Source organism: Gossypium raimondii, chromosome 2 (genome assembly GCF_025698545.1).
Source record: "Gossypium raimondii isolate GPD5lz chromosome 2, ASM2569854v1, whole genome shotgun sequence".
In the NCBI taxonomy this organism is placed as follows: Eukaryota; Viridiplantae; Streptophyta; class Magnoliopsida; order Malvales; family Malvaceae; genus Gossypium; species Gossypium raimondii.
The window spans coordinates 35,551,294-35,574,315 of record NC_068566.1 but is presented as its reverse complement, the minus strand read 5'-3'; the positions used below and the strand labels follow the sequence as shown (position 1 = coordinate 35,574,315).

Below are 23,022 nucleotides of genomic sequence, written 5' to 3'. Positions count from 1 at the left end.
TCCTTCTAAGAGAAAGAATAAACTTAATGCACGAGGAGATGGACCATTCCAAGTACTCGAGAAAATAAATGACAATGCTTATCGCATCGATCTTCCTGGTGAGTATAGTGTTAGTGCTACTTTCAATGTTTCGATCTTTCTCCTTTTGAATTTGATGTAGGTTGATTCGAGGATGAATCTTCTTGAAGAGGGGAGAATGATCTGAGCCAAAGAGGTGACACTCAAGGGTTGTTTTTCCTTGTGGTCCAATCACTCGAAGCAAGGCACGACAATTAAAATCAAAGATGAATGCTTTTGTCCAAGACTTTGTTGCTACAAATTTAAGTCATCATGTTCGTGACATTGACAAATACGGGAATGCAATTCACTGGACCAATCTTGGAATAGTGAAAGCCCATAAATTGGTGGATTAATCTTTTATGTATCTTATTATTATTTACTTAATTCTCATTGGTTGGGACACATCACTTATGAGTTAAGTAATTTTATTGGTTAGGTTATTATTTATTTTATTTTCTTAGATAATTTTAAAGAGTTTTATAGGATTCAATTACTCTTGAAAGAGTTTTATTAGGATTCAATTACTCTTGTAATTTGCCTATAAATAGGCTTGCTTTCTACACATTGGAGGGGATATTAAAAAGAGAGTATTTGTTTTCTTCCAAATTTGTGTGAGGCAAATTTTTTAGAGTAGAGTGATTCTTCTCTTGCTATTTAGTTTGGAGTTTGTTACTTTCGAGGGTATTTCGGAGTTACAAATATTCAAATTTCTTTCCCGTTCATCGGTGTTCCTAGAGGTTCTTCTTCTAGGGGTTTCGTAGGGAGCCGCTCAATCATTGGCGTTTTTGGTTGCAAGTTAACCAAGGGTTCCATAGGGCAAATCTATCCTTTTATTATTATTATTATTATTTAACTAATTTTATTTATTCTCGTTTTTATTTTTAATTTGTGTTTCTCTTGTGTCTAGATCCGGGGTTCCGCATCAGAAACAACAAAGAAGCCTAACCTTAACCATTTAAGGATATTGGACTCCTAGCACGCATATTGAATAATGATGCAATAAAGTTGGAGACATGGTTAGTGTTAGGCTCAAAAATACCAATAGGGGTTGATTTGGTATTTTGAATTTCTCTACAAGATGGAGAATAACTTGGATAATTCGATTTATAATGGTTCGGCGTTAATTGCCTACATCCACTACCTTAATGTACCTCAACCAAGGATTTCCCAATTCACTATAAGAATTGATACCTTTCAAGTAGAAGGTATAAACTTTACAACTCTATCTTTTTCTCAAGGCTTAGATATAACCTTTCCCCCTAGCTTTTATTGAAAAACTAGAACCCTTATTAGTTTTTATGGCTTAATTAAAGCCATCCAAATTTATAGTTGCTAATATAAAAGAAAGTAAACCAAAAAAAAAAAACCTCTACAGAGTGTGTGTTTACAAAAAATTAAGCTTTCAAATAAATGAAATGTAAGTGATAAAAGATCTAACAATAAACTCATATTGAATATTTACAAGAGAAATGAAATAATGAGGAATTGAATACTTTTCTCTTGTGTTTGATGCTTGGATATCTCCATCTTGTGTCTTGATTTATCTTTGACTTGTATTTTTTAAGGAATGAATTTGTGAACATTTATGGTCATTGGGGATGAATTCTTGTCGTTGAAAGCATTAAGTTTGTGCTTAAAAACTATCCTTGTAACCTAGGTCTTGAAACATGGCAAGATGTCTCAAGACATGGCAAGATGTCTCGAGACATGGTTGAAAAATAGTCATTATATAGTCATTGGTTGGCTATGTCTCGAGACATACATGCCAATGTCTCTAAACATGCAACCCATAAAGTAAAACTTTAGTTTCAAAGTTTCATGTCTCTAAACATGCAACCCATAAGACTTGACTACCGAAGTTCCTTAAGAATATTTTAAACATCTTAGAACACTTTGGTATTAACTCAAAAACATTTGGATAAATTAAAGCACATTTAAAACATGTTTTAAAGTAATTGCAAGTCTTTGAAAATGTTTGATGAAATTTTCAACCATATTTTCACCAAATGACTTAGAAAAATATAATATATAAAATTTATCTTAAATTCTATTATATTAAAAGCTTTCGAAATCAAAGTTAATAGACAAAAATTATGCATATTTGTAGAATATTCAAAAAGAAAATGGGGTGAGCTATTTTATAATCCAAAGGACCAAATGGACACAGTGTCGATTTGTAAGACATTCCTTCGGGAAAGTTACATAAACAAGTTCAAGTCTCGAAACCCATTGGAAATACAATAATCCAAGAGTTTTTAGTCTTGATCTTCAACATCATAAAAAGCTTTGGCTTAGTGGGATAGTTTCCTTAAGATAGAAGTTCTTCATGATGGTCTAGTTTATCAAATAGATGACCTAGTAAACTATGATGATACTATGCAATAATGTTGATTTCAAGTCCTTAACCACTAGCTCATCATGCAGCTTCCTAATCTTGCCCTTCAAGTTTTGAATTTCCATTCACTACACCAGAACAGGCTTTTAGCGGCATATTTTGTGGCATTTTGATAACAAACGCCGCTAAAAATCAACCATTAGCGGCGCAAAGAAAAAAACGCCGCTAAAGATCTAGCATTAGCGGCGATTTTAACAAAACGCCGCTAAAGAACATCATTAGCGGCGTTTACCACGCAGCGCCGCAAAATATCAAGACCAACACGCAGCGTTCTGGTCTTGATGTATATTGGCATTAGTGGCGCTTATGAACAAACGCCGTAATGTATACGATATTAGCGGCGCTTAGCGAAAGCACCGCAAAAGATGTTAACCAAAACGCAGAGTTTAGTCTTGATGTATATTGCAATTAGTGGCGCTTATAAAGAAAACGCCGCTAATGTATAGTATTAGCGGCGCAGAGCGTTAAACGCCGCAAGATATCTTAATCAAAACGCACCATTTTGGTCTTGATGTATACTATAATTAGTGGCGTTTAAGGAAAATGCCAGTAAAGGATAGTTATAGCAGCGTTTTGTGGTAAGCGCCTCCAAATATCTTAACCAAAACGCAGAGTTTGGTCTTGAGGAGTATTAGAATTAGTGGCGCTTGATGAAAAATGCCGCTAAAGTATATCATTAGCAGCGTTTGTGTAACGCGCCGCAAAGTATCTTAACCAAAACACAGCGTTTAGTTCTTGATGTATACTAGAATTAATGGCGCACATGGGAAAACACCGCTGAAGCATAGTATTAGCGGCACTTTTACCGAAATGCCACAAAAAACCAAAGCCAGACGGCATCGTTTCGGTACTTTTTAGTGCTTTAGCGGTGTTTTTCCTTAAAGCGCCACAAAATCATTTTATATGTTTTTTATATTTAATTTGTTTATTTATATTAATTAAAATTCAATTTATTTCTAATTGAATATTTGTTAAAAATGGAAATATTGAAATAGTATTATTTAAAATAATTTTAAAAAATTTTAGGTACATGACTGATTGATTTGTAATTTATATATATATTAAATAATTTCATATATAATTAGAAAAGATACGATAGTATTAATTTTAAAATATTTAATTATTTATCATTATAGTTTAGGGTTTAATATATATGCAATTTAGGGTATACGGTTAATTTAAGATTTAAGGTCGGTTTAAGAGTTACAAATTTAACGTTTATATAGATTATGGAATTATGGATTCGGTTAATTTAAGGGTTGTAATTTAGGGTTATAGATTAAGTTATGGATTTAAGGTTTATGGATTCGGTGTCAGGTTAGGCTTTAGGGTTTAGATTAATTAGTGTGTTTTAATTTTTATAAAATATGGTTTAAGGGTTAGGGGTTAGGGGTTAGGGATTCGGGTTACGATTTAGGGTTTGGATTAATTAATATTTTTTAATTTATGTATTAAACAAGGTTTAGGGTTAGTACAAGTTAGGGCCAATGTTTAGGGTTTAAGGGTTAGAAGATAAGAGTTAGTGATTTAGGGTTTAAAAATTCGGGGTCAGGTTAGGCCTATTGGGTTTGCGTTATAGAATATATTATTTAATGTCCATGGTTTAGAGTTTTAGGGATTACAGTTTACTGTTTATTATTTTGGGTTAATAGTTTATGTGTTAGAGTTTGTGTTTAGGGTTTAAGGATACTGTTTAAAAATTGAAGAACATTTAGATTTTACTAAAGATTCATGCAGTACTTTAATATATGAATATAAAATATATGTTTTGTACAGTAACATTGGCCATGCAATTACCCTAAAATATGGTTTAGGAAAATTACGATTTGGGACTTTTGGTTTTGACTTTTACTGTTTGGGGTTTTAGGGTTTGGGGTTTAGTGTTTGGGGTTTAGGGTTTGGTTTTTGAGGTTTAAGGATTACAAATTTTAATTTAAGCAGGTTTAAAACGCGAATTTATTTATTTTTAAATGTATTACTCTCTCATTTTTTATTATTAATTTTTCCATTTTATAACTTTGGTTTTAATTTTGGATCAATTTAACTTCAATCTTGGATGACACTATTTTGACAACTCACGTGCTAGTATATTTGTATTCTATTCTTAGCGTATATATAATTTAAAATAAATTAGAAATATTTTTAAATTTTGTAGAAATTTAAAAAAATTGCAATGAAAGCCGTTAGGCGTTTATCTCAAAACACCGGAAAGAGTATTTAACGTTAAGTAAAAGCTGCGTCGTTTCACATCCTTTGGGAAAGGAACAGTATTGTTTTGTTCATCTGATAGCGGCGCTTTGAAAACGCCGCAAGTTGGATTAGGAGTTCTTGGCTATGCGCGTTTACGTTGCTATTAGTGGCGCTTTCAATGAAACGCCGCAAAATTATAATTATGTTTATTGAAATGTTGTCGTTTTGTCTATTGTATTAGTGGCGTTTGTCGGAACGCATACAACATTGGGTAATACTGTTGGGGAAGCAGGTTCGTTTTGAGTTATAGTTAGTGGCGCTTTACTTAAAATGCCGCAAAATTGTTCAAACATTTGTTGAAACGTTGCCGTTTTGTTAATGTTATTAGTGGCGTTTTATCGAAAACGCCACGGGTTTGAGGTAAGTGTTGATGAAGCGACTGCGTTTTGAGTGATAGTTAGTGGCGCTTAGTTTAAAACGCCGCAAAATTTTGACCTATATATTGTGGCGCTTTGCTTAAAACGCCGCAAAAATGTATTTCAATGTTTGATACGATGCCGTTTATCTATATTGTTAGTGCCGTTTATTGGGAAACGCCACAGGTTTCACCTGTGGGTTGATGAAACGACCGCATTTAAATTAAATTTAGTGGCGCTTTGCGCTAAACACCGCAAATGGATATGTTTTTAGATGAGAACGGCGTCGTATTTTTTCCATCAATTTGACCAAATATTACACCCGAAATTTGGTAAATATTTTCCCCCAAATACTCATTCTCCCCCAAATCCCTAAAATTTCCCCTAATCCCTAACAGCCTCCCAAACCCGACCACCTGCTACTCTGCCGTCTCCTGTGCTGCATCACTCCGTCCGTCTGTTTCCGGCGCCGCAACCATCGGTAAGTTCGAGTACTTACCCTTCCTGCGTTAATGTCTCTCTGTTGCTTCTTCTCTGCGCCGCAACCGTCTTTTTCTTCATGCGTTAATGTCTCTCTATTGCTTCTTCATTGCTGTTGTTTTGACTCCTTCCTCGTAGCAACCCACGCTTTCAATCTTCCAACTTCCCCAGAAGCTCCAAGGCTGAAACCGAGGAGAAGACGCCGCAATTAGTGTTAACGGATTCCATCTGCAGTTTTGGGCAATACCCTTTCCAAGGTATAAAGCTCTCGGTATTAATTTAATTTTTTAAAATTAGTGGCTTTGGGTCCTTAGTTCTGATATGGTTACTTTTATTGGACTCCTTGATGCTCAAAAATCGGTCCTTTATACACGAAATTGGTCGATGCTTCTGATTAGTTCGATAGTGGGTTTAGGGTACGACGTGTTTCTTTTATGTGAAATGCCTTTAGTCTGCTACTTAGACAATGGTTTTTGGCGTGGAAAAGTTATTGGCATTTTACGTTTTATCTAATGAATTTGTTTTAAAAACTTTTCAATGGGAAACTTTTTTGTTAAAGAAAAACCATTCTTCTGTTTGATTATATTGAATATATATAGGCTTCCTTTTATCTTTTCTGATTTGGTTTGATTTTGTTGTAACATGTTATAACCAAACTGAAATCCGAATTGAATTGCTATAGGTGCCTAAGCATTTATCTGACAATAATGGATTTAGAGTAAAAGTGTTTTATTTTTTTCCTGTTTATTTGGGTGTAATTTACATATGTTTTTCTTTTTTTTTTTGCAGTATTTACTCCTAATTTAAAATTATTTTCCATGCATTCCAATTTTAGATGAAGTGGTTGTATGTTTGATATCGAAGTCAATATTTACTTTCATATTTCTTTCATGCCATTCCCATAAATCATTTCAGCACTAGGCATGAATTCAAAATTTTTCAGGTATCCTGCAAATGGCATTGTTGATAAGGATGCAAAATTTGTTTTCTGATGTTAATATAGCCTTGATTTTTCTCATGTATAGTTGTTAGTTGTTATGGGTAAATTTTAAATAATTTGTTAGGTAATTTTATTTAATTTTATAATTATTCGAATATATATTCATAATTATATTGTATTTATAATTATCGATTTGCAATTTTATCGATTTACAATTTATCGGTTAATTAATAAATGTTTAATAATCTAAGATGATTCAATAAATTGATCGATTAATTGATTGAATGTCAATGAATTATCAATTTTGGTTATCTAATTGATTGAATGTTTTATAAATTCATTATATAATGAATGTCAATGAATTATCAATTTTGGTTAGTTAATTGATTGAATGTTTAATAAATTCATTATATAATGAATTCTCAACAAATTATTACTTGATTGCATGTTTAATATAAATAACTTATTAATATATATATTTTAAAGTTAATATATAATTTCAATATTTATTATATTTTTAAATATATTTTACAATTTAATTTAACTTATTAATATATATATTTTAAAATTGATATCTTACATTACTTAAATATATATTTTAAGTATATTTTACATGACTTATTAATATATATATATATATATATATATTTTAAAATTGATATCTTACATTACTTAAATATATATTTTAAGTATATTTTACATGACTTATTAATATATATATTTTAAAATTGATATCTTACATTACTTAAATATATATTTTAAGTATATTTTACATGACTTACATTACTTACTAAAGCATATTTTTACTAAAATTAACTTGAATATATTACTTAAATAACTTACTTAAATACATTACTTACTAAAATGTGTTTAAATTTTAAATACATTACTAAAATATATATTACTTACTAAAATTTAAGTATATATTACATTACTTACATAACTTGTTAAAATATATTATAATTTCAATATTTATTATAAATAAGATACATAAAAGTGACTAACTATTAATATTTACTTACATAATCAAATTTTGTATTTACAAGAACTTACATAACTTATTAATATTCAATAAACTTATATAACTATCACACATACACTTATAAAACTTACATAATACATAACTTACATGTTAACTTACATAATCGTGACTTATATAAAATTCTCAAATAAACTTACATAATACATTAGTTACATAATAACTTATATAAGCTTACATAATACAAATTACTTACATAGCATACATAACTTACACAACTTAAATACTACAAAACTTACATAACCGACATAATACATAATAACTTACAACTTACATAACATACATTACTTTGATAACTTGCATAACTTACATACTACACAACTTAAATAGCTTACTTAATACATAACTTACATAACTTATACACGTACATAACTTACATAATTGACTTAATACATAAATATATATCATATGATATATATTTCAAAAAACTCATTTGTAGTTACCACTGAACAACTTACCCTTGTAATTTCTGGTGAAAATCAGACATCAAGAAATAAGAAATGGACCGGTCTTGGATGAATTTGTCAAGGGTAAGCGACGGTTATCGAAATGGAGTACAGACTTTTCTAAATTTTGCATTTCAATATGCAAGCCAGGAGAACATGATTCTTTGCCCGTGTAAGAAGTGTGTCAACATAAACTGGCATTATCGTGAAGTTGTATACGAGCATCTAATTGTTGATGGGTTTGTTCGGGGTTATAAACAATGGTTTTTTCATGGAGAATGCCCGCCTAGTACTTCCTCTTCAAGGATGGATGTATCTTATGACAAGACTACTTACCACCATCGATGGGGGATGACATGGAAGGTATGTTGCGGGATGCATTTAATATGCACAATCATGGTGTCCAGTCGTTCCCAGCGGACTTTGTGGCTTCTGATGATTGTAATATTGGGAGAAGTGCTTTTACCGAACCGGGAAGTAGTGTACGTCATGAAGAGCCGAACGACGGCGGCGAAGTTCTACGCGCTACTTAATGACATGAACGACGAACTGTATGAGGGATCAAAATTTTTAAAAATGTCTTTCTGTGTTCGTCTTTTTCAATTAAAATGTTTGGAAGGGTGGACCGGAAACTCTTTGACAATACTGTTAGAGTTCTTGAGAGAAATGTTTCCTTTGCAAAAATCCTCACCATGCAAAGATATGAAGAAATTGATAAAAGATTTAGGCCTTGGGTACAACAAAATCCATAGTTGCCCAAATGACGCATGTTGTATTAGGCGATCGGAGAAATCAACATCTTTGTCATGTATGCGGCCACTCCGTTGGATAAGTAAAATGCGAGAAGGTGGGAACGACGATGAAAATGATGCACGATCAAGAAAGAAGCCACCAAGATTTTACGGTATTTTTCACGATCGAGGCTTCAAAGGCTTTTCATGTCGTCGAAGACTGGGATTCTATGACATGGCACCATGATGGACGAACCGATGATGGATTATTAAGGCATCCGCAGATTCTTTAGCTTGGAAATCATTTGACAATAAATTTCCGTGCTTTGCAAGCGATCCTAGGAGTGTGAGGCTTGGGCTAGCATCGACGGATTTAATCCTTTCAAGATCATGAGCACTGCGTCGATGCTTGGCGATGGTGCTTGTTCTTTACAATCTGCCTCGTGGATTTGCATGAAGCAATCTTCCTTATCTTATCTATGATTATCCACGAGAGAAAGGGCAGGGAATGATATCGACATTTATTTACTGATCACTTATTGAAGAGTTAAAACAATTGTGGGCTGGTGTCGAGACATACGATGTCTTTGAAAGGAGAACTTTAATTTACGTGCGACTTTGATGTGGACCGTTAATGACTTTCCGCTTATGCCAATTTATCCGGTTGGAGTACCAAGGGTCGTTATCGTGTCCTTGTTGTCTTTGCACAAACATGTTCGCAATGGTTGTACAATGGGAAGAAGTTCTCTTACATGGGGCATCGTCGGTGGTTCTGGGAAAATCATAGATTTAGATTTGAGTTCGTATTTGATGGTCTCAAGAGTTTAGAGAAGCTCCTTCGCAGACGGTGGCTCAAATCTTGTTCATGTTGGAAGATATGAATTTCATTTATGGGAAGATGAACCAACCGCCAAACACGCAAAGAAATAGAAAATCAAATGATGAAGCTGATGATGACTCTGATGAAGAGGACGATCCTAATAAGGCAGACTTGTGGAAAAAAAGAAGTATTTTTTTGAGTTGCCTTATTGGGAGCATCACCTTTTACGACACAATCTTGATGTTATGCACATTGAGAAAAATGTCTGCGAGAACATTGTGGGTACAATTTTGAATGTCGACGGAAAATCAAAAGACAATCTTCAGAGTCGACTTGATTTACTCCAAATGGGAATCCGATCTGATCTTCATCCCAATCCACTTCCGAATAGAAAATATCGGTTGCCGCCTTCTATTTTTTCAATGTCGAAGACGGAAAAAGAAGTGTTCTGCACGGTGTTGAAGGATATAAAGGTTCTAGATGCGTATGCATCAAATATATCTCGATGTGTTAGCGTTAAAGATCGAAGATTATATTCGCTAAAATCACATGACTATCACATCTTGATGCAAGATTTACTGCCAGTGGCTCTACGATGTTGTATGTCCAAGAAGGTGACGTCTTGTATAATTGAACTATCCAACATAATGAAAGCCATTTGTGGCAAAGTTTTGGATGTTCAAGAACTTCAGAAGGTACAGGATCGAGCCGCTTTGACTTTATGCAACATGGAGAAAATCTTCCCACCTTCCTTCTTCACCATTATGGTTCACTTGATAATCCATCTCCCGCACGAAACAATTCTTGGCGGACCCGTTTTCTATCGATGGATGTATCCCATAGAAATGTGTTAATTAAAATTTTTGCAATTTTCCTTCATTCACCTATATGCCTTTAGTTTCAATAATTAAGAAATGTTGTATACTGTGTTTAGGTTCCTATCCAAATTAAAGTCTTCTTCCGTAATGCGATATCCGAAGGATCGATTCTTTGAAGGCTACTTAGCGAGGAATGTATGACCTTCGCTCAAGATATTTGGAAGATGTTGAAACAAGGTTAAATGCACCAAATAGGAATCTTGGACTCACGGACCATAACTTAGCCGAGACTTATTTGTTCCAAAGTTTTGGAGAACCAATCGGCAAAGTTGAAATTGCAGAATTAGATCATTTATCGTGGGTACAAGCACATCGATATGTTCTGTTTCACCACGAATCATTGGAACCTTTACGGAAGTAAGTTCTACAAATTTGATAAATATTTATCAAACTAATAACTATTTATCTTCTAACAAGGTGAACATTTTTTTAACATAGTGAGTACAAACAAATATTGAGATCTCGTTCGCGCTCCCGAAGAACACAACATCGAGATATCAATAAGATGTTTACAAAATCTTTTTATGAATGGTTAAGCCAAACGGTATGCAGTTGGAGCTTCCGCTTACAAATAATAATGTTTTCTCATAACATTTTTAATTACTTAGTTTACTTTCCATTCAATAGGTTTGGAGTGGGAAGAACGTAAACGACGAAGTTAAATGGCTCTCCCAAGGTCCAAATCGAGTGGTTAAAAGATATAGTGCGTTCCTCATCAACGGATTCAGATTTCATACAAAATATCGCGAGAGGTTGAGGAGAATGCAAAATTGTGGAATAGTTGTCAATTCTGCAATCACAAGTTATGCTAGTGCTAGGGACAATAATCACGTCGAGGAAATGTGGAATATTTGGACATCTTCTTGACATAATAGAGTTGGATTACTACGGCAAATGGAAAGTTGTCTTATTTCGAGGTGATTGGGCCGATGTTAATACAGCTCGTGGAATTAAGCAAGATCAATTTGGTTTTACAATGGTGAATTTTGACCGATTGATTCACACAGGACAACAATTGATAGATGAGCCGTATGTATTCTCATCTCAAGTCAAACAAGTTTTTTACTCAAAATATCCAACTGATGAGGGTTGGTACGTTGTACTCCGTAACATCCCTAGAGGCTTGTTTGACATGGGCAGTGGAAGTAGAGATAACATCGACGACAGATCAGAAACTTTGCCCTTTCCAGAACAAAACTTAAACGACAATATCCCTAGTACTAGTGCACAATTTCAATGGGTTCGTCAAGATACCGATGAAGATATTTACGAATAATGATGTAGTAAGATTTTATGATTCTTTATTTATATGTAATATATTATAATTTAAATATTGGTCCTATTATATATTTCAACTGTTTTATATGTGCTGATATTGTTGTAATTAGTTATTAAGTTGTCAACTATTTTATGTGTATTGTAGATAAAATGCCTAAAAGAAAAATTCTAAGGGAAGCATTACGAGGAATGATCCTAACTCGACAGAGACAAATAGTCTTGAATGCAGACACAACAATTGGATCTTGAATGTTCCGATTACGGTGAGGATCCTCTGAAGTTCAAAGTAATTTTACGTTTAATTTACATGCGTGTTTACATTATAGTTGATTTATTTTCAAATTCTTATATTATAATATACCATTTGTAGCTGAAAATGGTGGGACGCTTGAGGTCGAGGACGACGCTACTTAGAGAGTTATACGAGTTAGATCCAATCGAGCGTGTCAAAGTTGGACCAAAACAGATTTTGGTCACTGTTGGATCAGAAGCTCGACTTTTAGCAGGATACATAGGCATTTTAGCACGAAATGCGAATATGTTGCCTATCAACTACGAGTCATGGCATCAAATGCCCAAAAGCAACAAAAACCAAGCCCTCGATAATATTAAGGTAACAAAATGTTAATGCCATCTGTAATGCTTGGGAAATAGTTTCATTTATATTTACTTTATTAACTTGTGTTTTTTATTTTTTGTAGGCGAGGTTTGCTTTAGAGGTCTCGGATGCTTACGTAAAGAAAGCATTGGGAAAAAGATGGAGAGACAATAAAAGTACTTTGAAGAAAAATTATTATAAAACAAAAACAACCCTAGATGGGAAATTGCAAAATGTCCCGCCGAGTATGTTGAGATACCAATGGGAAGATGCGGTTAGATTTTGGCATTCGAAGAAAGGCGAGGTATGACGTACTTCCAAACTATTGTAATTATTTTGGTTTATAGTATTTTCTATTTACGTACTAAAAATTTCATAACGTAGGATCGTGAGCAAGTTGGAAAAGCAATGAAAGTGAAACAAAATTCACCCACACAAAGGTCGAGAAGTTTTGCATATGTAGTGAGGCGGAGGTATTTTAATTTTTAATATTGTCGAATATGTATAACTTTCGTTAAATAATATTTATACTACCATATTGTAGGAACGTAAATCGTCCGTAAAAAGTTAGACGCCTTCAACTTTTGAAATTACACATAGGAAGAAAGATGGATCTCCCATGACTCAAGTCGGTGAAATAATGGTACGTTTACTTAATAAGATTTGACTTATTTTAGTTATTTTTAGTGTTTATTTTCTAATGGTATAATTCATTGCTTGTAATGCAACTATTGTTATGTTGCATATGTTTTTAATATATAATATTGCATTCCTAACTATGTGATTTATTTATTAGGAAAACTAAAGGATAAAAAGCGAGTCTGGCGATTGCTTCTAGTGATAGTTCTGTTCATCTTGAAGACATTGATAACCGGATTATTCTTGAAGTTTTGGGTCCCGAAAGGTATGGTCGGTTCGATTTCAAGGATCTTTTGTTAGCCCAACCCAATATTTTGGATCCAGCTCCCACCAATACATGGCTTGAGGAGTCGAGCTCAAGTCAAGTTCGAGAGGTTGAAAGACCAAATGGTCGAGATGCAAACGACCACGATTGAGGTTCAAAGGAAATATGAAGAACTCCACTACAACTTAAAGCAGAGGCGGCGAGGAAGCGGAAGCTTCAATGAGAGAAGCGAGCGAGGCTAAAAAAAATACGACGAACTCCAAAGAATGACTTGAGTGTGATGAAGATGTTTCAATCGCAACTTCCGCCTTCATAGTGTATGGCATAAATATTTTTATCATTTTAACATTTAACATTTTGCAAAAATACTATGAATTCACTTTTATTTATTGATATTAATATTTTTATTCGTTTAATTTGAAATATTATATAAATTTATTGCTTTTGGTGGTTTAAATCGGTTCCTTTTGATTTGTTGCTACTGGAGGTGAAAAATGAAAAATTTAATATATAAAAATCCCAAAAATAGTGGCGTTTTGTATAAAAGCGCTAAAGAACATGATCTTTAGCGGCGTTTTTTCTAAGCGCCGCTAAAAAACATGGTCTTCATGGCGTTTTTCTCTAAGCTACCAAGTAAAGAACATGGTCTTTAGCGGTGTTTTTTTTATAAGCGCCGCTAAAGAACATGGTCTTTAGAGGCGTTTTTTTCTAAGTGCCGCTAAAGAACATGGTCTTTAAAGGCTTTTTTCTAAGCGCCACTAAAGAACATGTTCTTTAGCGGCGTTTTTTTTCTAAGCGCCGCTAAAAAACATGTTCTTTAGCGGCGTTTTTTTCTAAGCGCCGCTAAAGAACATGATCTTTAGTGGCGTTCTTTTTGTAAACGCTGCAAACGTTTGCGACGTTTTCGTTAGCGGCCTTTTTTGCGGCGCTTACCTTTAGTGGCGTTAAAAAGCGCCGCTAAAGGCCTAAAAAAACGCCGCTAAAGACCTGTTTTGGTGTAGTGATTTCTAGTTCCAGAACCCAAGCCGTATTATTTTAAGGTGGATTATTTTTACTAACAAGTAATTAGAGAGTCAGTTCATGGATTCCTTAAAACTAAAATCAATTTAGTCCTATGCATTTTAATTGGTTAGCCAATTTTTTCACACTACCATCTTCATGGCCTCGCTAAGCTAATTGGTAGCAATGTTGATAGTTATTTAAGCTCGACCTAATTTAAAATATGAGTTTAAAATTTTATTTAAATTAGTTTATAATCGTAAACAGTTAGGTTGAATTTATCTAGATTCCCTCTTTTTTTTTTAAATCTATTTTTTTAAATATTTAGTAATTATATATAAGTATATTGTCATTATAATTTTTATTTTATTAAAATTTTATATTTACATTATAACCCAATATATTTAACTTCTATATATAAATAACATAATACATAAAAGAAAAGAAAAATAACATATTATAAACTTAAAAATCGAACAGGTTAGGCCGAGTTCGAGCTTTGAATATTAAAATCAGAATTTAATCCATATTTTAAAAGAGCCTAATTTTTTTAAAACTTATTTTTCGAGCTTAATATTAAGTTTTAAAATTTTAACTGAACTTTCCAACTTAAAAAGTTAATCCGAATCTTGAACAATTCTTACCAAATAAGCCCACAAAGTTGTATCATTGGTGGGAAAGGGCATGGAATTAAACCAAGAACAATTTTCATAAACAACTAAAGGCCCGGAAGTTTGCTATCGTCATTGATCCATGAAAGAATTATCAATTACAGAAGTAAGCCCAAGAGAGTATCGTCAGTGTTGGGCCAACCAGATGAGTCAGTTCCGAGTGAGAAAAGCTAGCAAGCCATACTATACTAATGGAAACTGACACCAGTACCTTCCTTCGTCATCCACGCTCTGCTTCTTCATTTTATTCGATTCTTCCTTTATTAATCAATCTTTTAGCTCCCTAACTTCAATTTTCTTCTTAGGATAACCCCTTGTTCTTCAGGATGGAGGTGCCTTACTCTTTCCTTTTTCTTCCCTTTATCTCGCTTCACTTTTATGCTTAATAACAGTTTTGGTTTCTGGGTTTTGTTTTCCTTCTGATTACGGGGAAATGGTGTTTTTCCTCTCTTTTTTTGTTTATTACTTAGGTTTTGAGTTTGGGTTTTCAAGAAATGATAAAATTGTCTTGGTTGATCATCAAAAATAGAAAAGGAATAATTTAGGGACGGTTTCTGAGAATTTCTAGGGTGATCATCAATGAATGCTTGAAGAACTAGCTTTTATTATATCTATAGAATTGTTTGAATTGTTGGATATTCTTTTGACTTTTACTAACATAATAAGTTCAATTAGTGTAATTTTGTAAGATTCATAATCTAGGGATTGAAACAAAACATGATAAAATTTTATTGTTATTTTTGTGAACTTCCCAGAAGGTGGGAATTTTATGTTGTGGATATAATTATTGGTGCAAAAGACATCATTTGAGGTAGTTCCTGGTACAGGGTCCGGTATGTCAAGTAGCCTGGGGATGCTATGTTCTATTGGCCATTTCCATTGGGGCCCATTGTGCCATGTCTAGTGATAATTTAGCATGTCCATCGACTTCGGACCTGCGAACTCAGCCCGTGGCTGCCCTTGATAAGGAGGGCATTGGACCTGCGATGATGTCTATACCAATGATTGCTTGTTCAACTTCTCTGTCTGAGGTTCCTCTGTTTTTTTGTGGCTTGCCTTGAAAATAAAATTAGTTATGGCCATAGGCATTTTCAGTGGTTGATTCGTGTAGCATTCAGTGGTTTTATTTCAGTATTTCTGTTTCCTTTTGTTGTTTTTCGGTTCAATGGTGACTTTGTGCTAAACATTTTTGGTAATGATTTGTTAGCACCACTCGGGTGGAAGTGGGACCAACAAGAACAAACAAATGGTGGAGCAGTTGCAGCGATATGGAGTGATTTCATCAAAGAAGGTTGTTGAAGTAATGGAGACTATTGATAGAGCATTATTTGTACCTGATGGGACCCCAGCTTATGTCGATAGTCCAATGGCAATAGGTTACAATGCCACCATTTCTGCACCTCATATGCATGCTACCTGCATTCAGTTATTGGAGGAAAATTTGCAGCCTGGCATGCATGCTTTAGACGTTGGTTCAGGTCTCTTTTCGCTCCATTATGTCGTATCTGTGCTTTTTCAGATTCTTTCATATGTACTACTCTCTTGAAATGGTGGATATCAAATGTGCTGCACTTATTTTCTTGATGTTAATCTCGCTTTGTCAATGGTCATTGATAAACAGTCGATCATACTAGTTGATGGCTGCATCCAATCATCCTGCATTTAGGAAATGTTTTTAGCAAAACCATCAAAATCCAATCTCAAGTGTTTACGACTCTATGGTAGTGGCGGGAAAAAGAAAGGTTGTTTGAAGAAAACTTGTGTTATAAACTTTCAAGTGTCTGAAGGCTTTTTGGATCATTATCTTAACACTTTTTGCATAATTTAGTCATTGATCGCAGTCTAATATTTTTATTTTCCCTTTTTTGTGGAAAGGCTTATTTTAGTTTTCGTCATGCATTTGTCCTGTAGGAACGGGGTACTTGACTGCTTGTTTTGCAACAATGGTTGGACCACAGGGTCGTGCTATTGGTGTGGAACATATTCCTGAATTGGTTGCTTCTTCTATAAAAAATATTGAAAAAAGTGCTGCAGCTTCGCTATTGAAAGGAGGTTCTCTTTCAGTGCATGCTGGCGGTATGTACTTATCGGAACTTGATATATTGAAACAGAATTTGCTGTAAACTTTTCATATTGAGAGAATGTTTCCATGAATGTTTGTGATTGATGGTTTGATCATGTACATTGTCATAGATGGCCGAGAAGGTTGGCCGGAACATGCACCCTATGATGCTATACATGTTGGAGCAGCAGCACCAGAAATACCTCAACCCCTTATTGATCAATTGAAGCCCGGCGGCAGAATGGTGATCCCTGTAGGAAAAATATTCCAAGATTTGCAAGTGGTGGACAAGAATTTGGATGGTTCAGTTAGCATTAGAAACAAGACTGCTGTTCGATACGTACCTTTGACCAGTCGCGATGCACAGTTGAAGGGTTATTGAGCTCAGGCAAGTATCTTACGTTCAGGTGGTTACTGTTATTGAATCCAGTATTGTACAGAATATCGGAGTTTTCTTTTTTTTTTTCGGGACTTGCACCGTTGTATAAATGGCATGCTTTTCGTATGTTTGAACTTGGAACATAATGAAAATGCTTCCTGGAAGCAATCCATGGCCCAGTGAAAGATGATTATATGAATCTGTTTTGGTTTTTTTACTGTTTTCCAACAATATTATGCATTTTTCATATCATTGTTGTAGATGATAGTTTAGCTGAAACAAGTTTCTCCCAAATGATGACCAACTCTCTGGATAAAAATATTCCATACAAATATTTTGCAAAACTTCGGAACTGTTAATAAAATGAAAAGAAATAGAAATAGGAAAGGGCAAATATGAAATAAAAAACCAACAGCAACATATAGTCTTAATCTATAATCATTTCAGCTCAAAAGGGGCTTCGCCTTGGTTTTTGCTCTGCAACATTTACTCTTAGTGCTCTTCCATCCAGACCCTGCAACAATACACATGAAAAAAATTTGTAACCCGAAATCTTGGTTACTTACATCAGATACTGATATATGATTAATGTATCTGTCCATCGAGACATACCTGTCCATCGAGAGCAGCAATGGCATCATTCAGCTCAGTCTCCGAGGACATAGTCACAAAACCAAAACCGCGCGAACGGCCGGTCTCCCTGTCATAGACTACACGAGCCTCCAATACTTTACCATGTTCACTGAAAATTTGTTCCAATCGAGCATTATCCACACCCCATGGAAGGTTACCCGCATAGACTCTAAAAGCTTGTTCATAAACACGAGGGGATTGGTCGATACGTGATCCTCTGGGAGAGGCCTTATTTACGGTCAAGAGCCTTCCATTGAGATCCTGTTTAAAAGCAAGAATGACTAAGCACAAGCACCTAATACAAACTTCATAGCACATTAATGCACAATTGAGATCATTATATGCCAAGCATCTCATATTCTTGCCAAGGAATCTGGATTGACATAGAAAGCGATTAAGTGGGAAATTTTGAGCAAAAGAAAAGGCTTACATAACCATTAAATGTTTCAGCAGCCTTCTCAGCTTCCTCAACTGAACTCATAGTTATGAAGCCAAACCCACGGCTTAGCTCAGTATCCCTATTGTAAATAACCTGCAAACCTAGAAAACAAATAAAATTTCAACCCCAAACACACGAATTTCAAACAGTTTTTCAAAGAAGAAAACTTGGGTCATTTAACCTCAGCAATTTCCACAGTTCCAGCTTTCTCAAAAAGCATAGCCAAGCTTTGACTATCAACATCATAAGGCAGATTCCCAACGAACAATTTAGCTTCCTCAGAAGGTTCGGAAGCATCCTCTTCTTCTGAACCACTACCAGCAACCCCACCTTGAGGTTCCCAATCAGACAAACTTGCTTCAGCCCCATCACTCTCCTCATTTCACTTTCAGTTCCTTGGTCATCAATGGTTAGGGTGGTGTCGTTTTCCTCCTCTTGTTGAGCCCAATCTGACGTCTGGGCCAAAAAGGCAACGAGGGAAGGGAAATGGGTTTTTGTTTTGAGGGAGGATAAGGTTGGCTGAGTGGAGGAAGATAAGAGGACAAGGTTGATGGGCTTTGAAGGAAGTGAGAGAAGAGATGGAAACTTGGAAGAAGTGGTGAAGAGTGAAGGCAAAGAAACAAGGCAAGTTGAGTCAACCAGAGACACAGGTCTCATTACAGTAGACATATTTGTTGTTGGAGAATTGCGAAGGAGAGAAAGGAGAGAGGGGGGGGGAGGGTGTTAAGAAGAGCAGAGGAGGCTGAAAGGATAATAGGAGGCAGAAAGGAGAGGGGACGAGGAGGTTTATACCAAAAAAGATATTTTCTTTGAAAAGAGGCCAATCTCTGCCTCTTGTGAGTATAATGAGGGGTGAGCAAAATTCGATTCGATTCGAAAAAATTTCGAATTTCGAATTATTCGAATTGAGTTAATCGAATTAATCGAATCAATTCGAATTTTTTTTTTCAAATTTCGAGTTCGAATCGAGTTGAATTTTTGAATTCGAATAACTCGAATAATTCGAATAAAAACTATATTTTTTATTTTTAAAATATACTACATATATTTTTTATTTTTAAAATACACTACATTTAAAACAAAATCACTTCCAAAATCCCTAACTAAGCCCGTGCCCTCCCTCCTCCCTTTTTTCCCAATTCGAAAATCTTCACCTCCGGTCCACCCCCCTCCACCGATCCACCTCCGGTCCCGGGTCCTCCACGGCTGACTGCTCCACCGCCAGTGCTTTTACATCTTCTACCTTTGATTTCTAAGGTATATTAACTTTTATTCCTTTCCTTACACTGTATTTAGTTTCAATGGGTTTCTCAATTTCTGCACTTTCTTCCTTGCAGTACCTTGGTTTGAGCTCTGCGAATCTTTCTAAAGCAACTGATTGGGTACACAGGTAACATTCAAACTTCCCTCTTTGTTAGAGTTAACACTTGTCAGCTGTTAAAGAAGTCCTCTTGATCCCAGTGAAAAGATCCAAACCAACAAATCTTTTATCATAAATTATGGGTTTCTGTTGAAACAAATAAAAAGAAAAAACATTGAAAAAAAATTCTGGCTTCTGTCATTAAAATAAGCTTTTTTCTGGTTTTCCCTTATTTTGTCTTGTTTTTGTTTCTTGGTGTGGGATATGAGTGTTTTCAATTTTGCCTCGTGGGTTTTTGGATTGAACTTTAAGAATTATGCGTTGAACGGTCGTAAATTTTTGGCGAAGAGAGAAGAAACTTGTTTCTTCATTGTTTATCAAAGCAAAGCAGGCTTGAGTTTTCTTTAAGTTTGCAGGGAGAGAGTGGAATTCCCTTTTATTTTCGCTACTTGTTGTTTAGTTCTTAAGCTTTTCTTGTGGGGGTGGTGAGAAAGAACTGTTATCATCTCTGGTACTAAACATAACCAACACAAAAAATAAGAATCTTTAGAGGAGGGAAGGATCGATGTAAGCAAGTAAGATGGATTGCGCCTACGGTTGGTTATTGGATTGTTAATTGTGATGGTGCCTTCAATTTATTGTCGAAGGAAGTTGGAATTGGGGTGATCATTAGAGATTCTATGGCTGCTTTAGTTGCTAAGAAGGGAAGAAGTTTCTTGGCTAGCTCTACCCTTGAAGTTGAGGCTCTTGCTATGCATGAAGGTTTTTTACTTGCTGACAACAAGAGACGCCAACAGAGCTGTAGATTAGGTTGCATCTCAATTCAGGAGGAGGATGTGCCTTTCCAACTGGGTGGATTCATCCCATCTTCTCTGGTTCCTATTCTGAGTTGAGATGAATTACCAACACCCCATTGAGTGTGTTTTCTTAAACGAAATCTTAGAGATAATCTATTACACTTCTCTAAAAGATTCTTATTTTTTGTTTTGGAGGTTAGTTAGCTTCTTTTCTGGGTTTTTATTTCTATTTGGGGTTCTTTTGTATAGCTCTGCCATCGTTTATGCCTATGGAATGTGTTATTTGTTTTGTTTTTCTTTTCAATGGGTTGCTTTTAATGTTGTTGAAATTTGAAACTTAGATTGCTTTTCTGGATCTGCTACTTCTTTTATTTCTTATTCCATTCTTCAGGCATATATGTTTGATTATGTGTTAAGGAATGATACATTGAGACCTGATATATGTATATCAGTATATGTATGTATTATTCACCTCATTACCTTTGCAAGGATTAAAGATTGTTGAAATTGATATTGGAAATATAAATTCTCTAAGTGGGAATATGCAGTCAATTATTTTTGTATGCACCAATCATCATCAAACTATAGCCATCATTTTGAAGCTGCAGATTTATTGTTGTTCTTTCTAATTTAGTTATTATTTTATATATTCAAAAACTTATAATTATAAAAATAAAACAATTCAACCATTTTTTATAAATGTAGTTTAACATATTTTTTTTGTTTAATTTATGCTGCTGTATATTATAATGGTTTTTGAACTGATGTGTTATTGTTATTAGTTTGGTTTGGTTTGGTTTGTTGTTGTTGGTTAATTGGACTTTTGTTGTGTTCTTTTGGAGTAGGTTTCTATTGTATTTTGGACTTTTGCTTATGTTTTGTTTTTTATTATAATGTTGTTTATTTCGACTCATGCTATTTACTTGGATTTTTACTTATGTTTTTTATTATAATCTTTTGTATTATTTTTGTTGTTTATTTGGAATCATGTTGTTTATTTGGGTTGATGTTGTGTTACTTTTATTTATTCACTTATTTACTTCAATTTTTGTTGTATGATTATGTTTAAAAACTTTAAAGAAAATTATTTTTTGAAAATTACATAAAAATAAACAACAATAATTTTATTTTATTTTTAAACTTAACTCGAACAAATAATTCGATTCGATTCGATCTCTATCTCACTCGATTCGATTCGATAAAACTTCAAATAAAGTTAGGATGAGAAAATGAGATTCGAAAACTCGATTAACTCGAAAATTTTCGATTCAATTCGATCGAATGCTCACCCCTACGTATAATACATTAAATTGTATCATATCCAACAACAATAGAGGTGCTCATGGGCCGGGCCGAGTCGACGGCCTGCCCGAAATATGGGAGGGTTTGGGTAAAAATATAGGCCCGAAATATGGGTTTGGGCAAAAAAACGAGGCCCGATTGAAAAAATGGGCCGGGCCTCGGGCACCACTTTTTTGGCTCGGGCCTACCCGCCAATATAATAAATATTTTTATTTTTTATTTTTTAATTTTAAAATAATTTTAAAATACTTTTTTAAAATTTTTAAATTTTAAAATTTTTAAAATACTTTTAAATTTTTTAATTTTAAAATATTTTTAAAATACTTTTTAATTTTAAAATAAATTTTGGTATTTATTTAAAAAGCGGGCAAGCCAAGCTTGCTTATGAATTTTTTCTGGTAAGTGCCTAGGACCCGGCCAAAATTTTTTCAGGCTACCTACCATGAGCACTTCTAAACAACAACAACAAATTTCAATATTGGAAGATCAAAGGTAAATCTTTTATTTAATTGTTATGGCCATGCCCCTACTTGTCCCAGCCTATATTCCCATGAAAGAGTGAAAGTAAACATTTATAAAATATACATTTATATTTAAGAATCATAAAATTATATTTACTCAGGCATTTCAAAGGAAATTCTTAAATGTTAACACCATGTTTGGTTGAGTGTAATGGATTAGCCATTACACCCCTATTTCATGGCCCCACTCAATATTGTGTTTGGTTCGCTGTATTACCTTAATACAGGCCTATTACATTACGGACGTATTCTTCATTTTCTCTGCTTCAGCACCGATTTGTAATTCCTTCCAAAAGCAAGGATTAGCTAATCGGTCTCTGTTTTACCCTCCCAAGCCGAAATCGATCTCCACCCCACCCTCTCCTTCCCAACATCAACAGAAGCTGCCAGCGAACCAAACCTCCAGCAGCTCCCAACTTTCATCTTGGCATCTTTCACAGACTCCACGGTCTCAGATCTCCGGACGTTTTGAAGCGGCAAGTGAGTAATCTCCGCCTGTGAGTAATCTCTATTTCTTTCCTCTCTGCATGCATTTTTAATGGGTGTTATTGCAATTTTTTTTTATAAATACGATTAGTTTTTGGTGCGATTGTTTCAGTTCATTAGTTTCTTGGTAAATCGGCATTTCGTTTCTTGCTGGTTATGATTTTTTTTTCATTACCGAAGCTAGGATAGACAAAATTT

At 34.4% G+C, this 23,022-nt stretch overlaps 1 protein-coding gene, 1 long non-coding RNA gene and 1 pseudogene across 3 annotated transcripts; 2 read left to right on the top strand and 1 right to left on the bottom strand.

The window, feature by feature from the left end:
* The first annotated feature begins 15,015 nt into the window (after positions 1-15,015).
* Positions 15,016-17,503, top strand: LOC105788532 (protein-L-isoaspartate O-methyltransferase 1). Of its 2 annotated transcripts, XM_012615474.2 has the most exons (5): positions 15,016-15,177; positions 15,673-15,876; positions 16,053-16,323; positions 16,757-16,921; positions 17,039-17,503. In XM_012615474.2, the coding sequence occupies exons 1-5, from the start codon at positions 15,172-15,174 to the stop codon at positions 17,287-17,289; spliced, it is 897 nt and encodes a 298-aa protein (XP_012470928.1). In that variant the 5' UTR covers positions 15,016-15,171; the 3' UTR covers positions 17,290-17,503. The 2 variants fall into 2 exon arrangements, with proteins under 2 accessions (XP_012470928.1, XP_012470929.1); XM_012615475.2 differs by lacking the exon at positions 15,673-15,876 and having other exon boundaries at positions 15,021-15,177.
* Positions 17,504-17,569: 66 nt separating this feature from the next.
* LOC105788531 (28 kDa ribonucleoprotein, chloroplastic-like) lies at positions 17,570-19,151 on the bottom strand (annotated as a pseudogene).
* Positions 19,152-19,294: 143 nt separating this feature from the next.
* On the top strand, positions 19,295-20,870 carry LOC105789647 (uncharacterized). Its single transcript, XR_008193457.1, has 2 exons — positions 19,295-19,615; positions 19,696-20,870. It is a non-coding gene; the product is annotated as an uncharacterized LOC105789647 (long non-coding RNA).
* The last annotated feature ends 2,152 nt before the right edge of the window (positions 20,871-23,022 follow it).

What these genes read in the sequence shown, in the direction of transcription:
- LOC105788532 (XM_012615474.2), top strand. An exon ending in TGCTTTAGACGTTGGTTCAG is followed by an intron (nt 16,324 to 16,756) that starts GTCTCTTTTCGC and finishes TTTGTCCTGTAG; the next exon opens with GAACGGGGTACTTGACTGCT. An exon ending in TCTTTCAGTGCATGCTGGCG is followed by an intron (nt 16,922 to 17,038) that starts GTATGTACTTAT and finishes ACATTGTCATAG; the next exon opens with ATGGCCGAGAAGGTTGGCCG.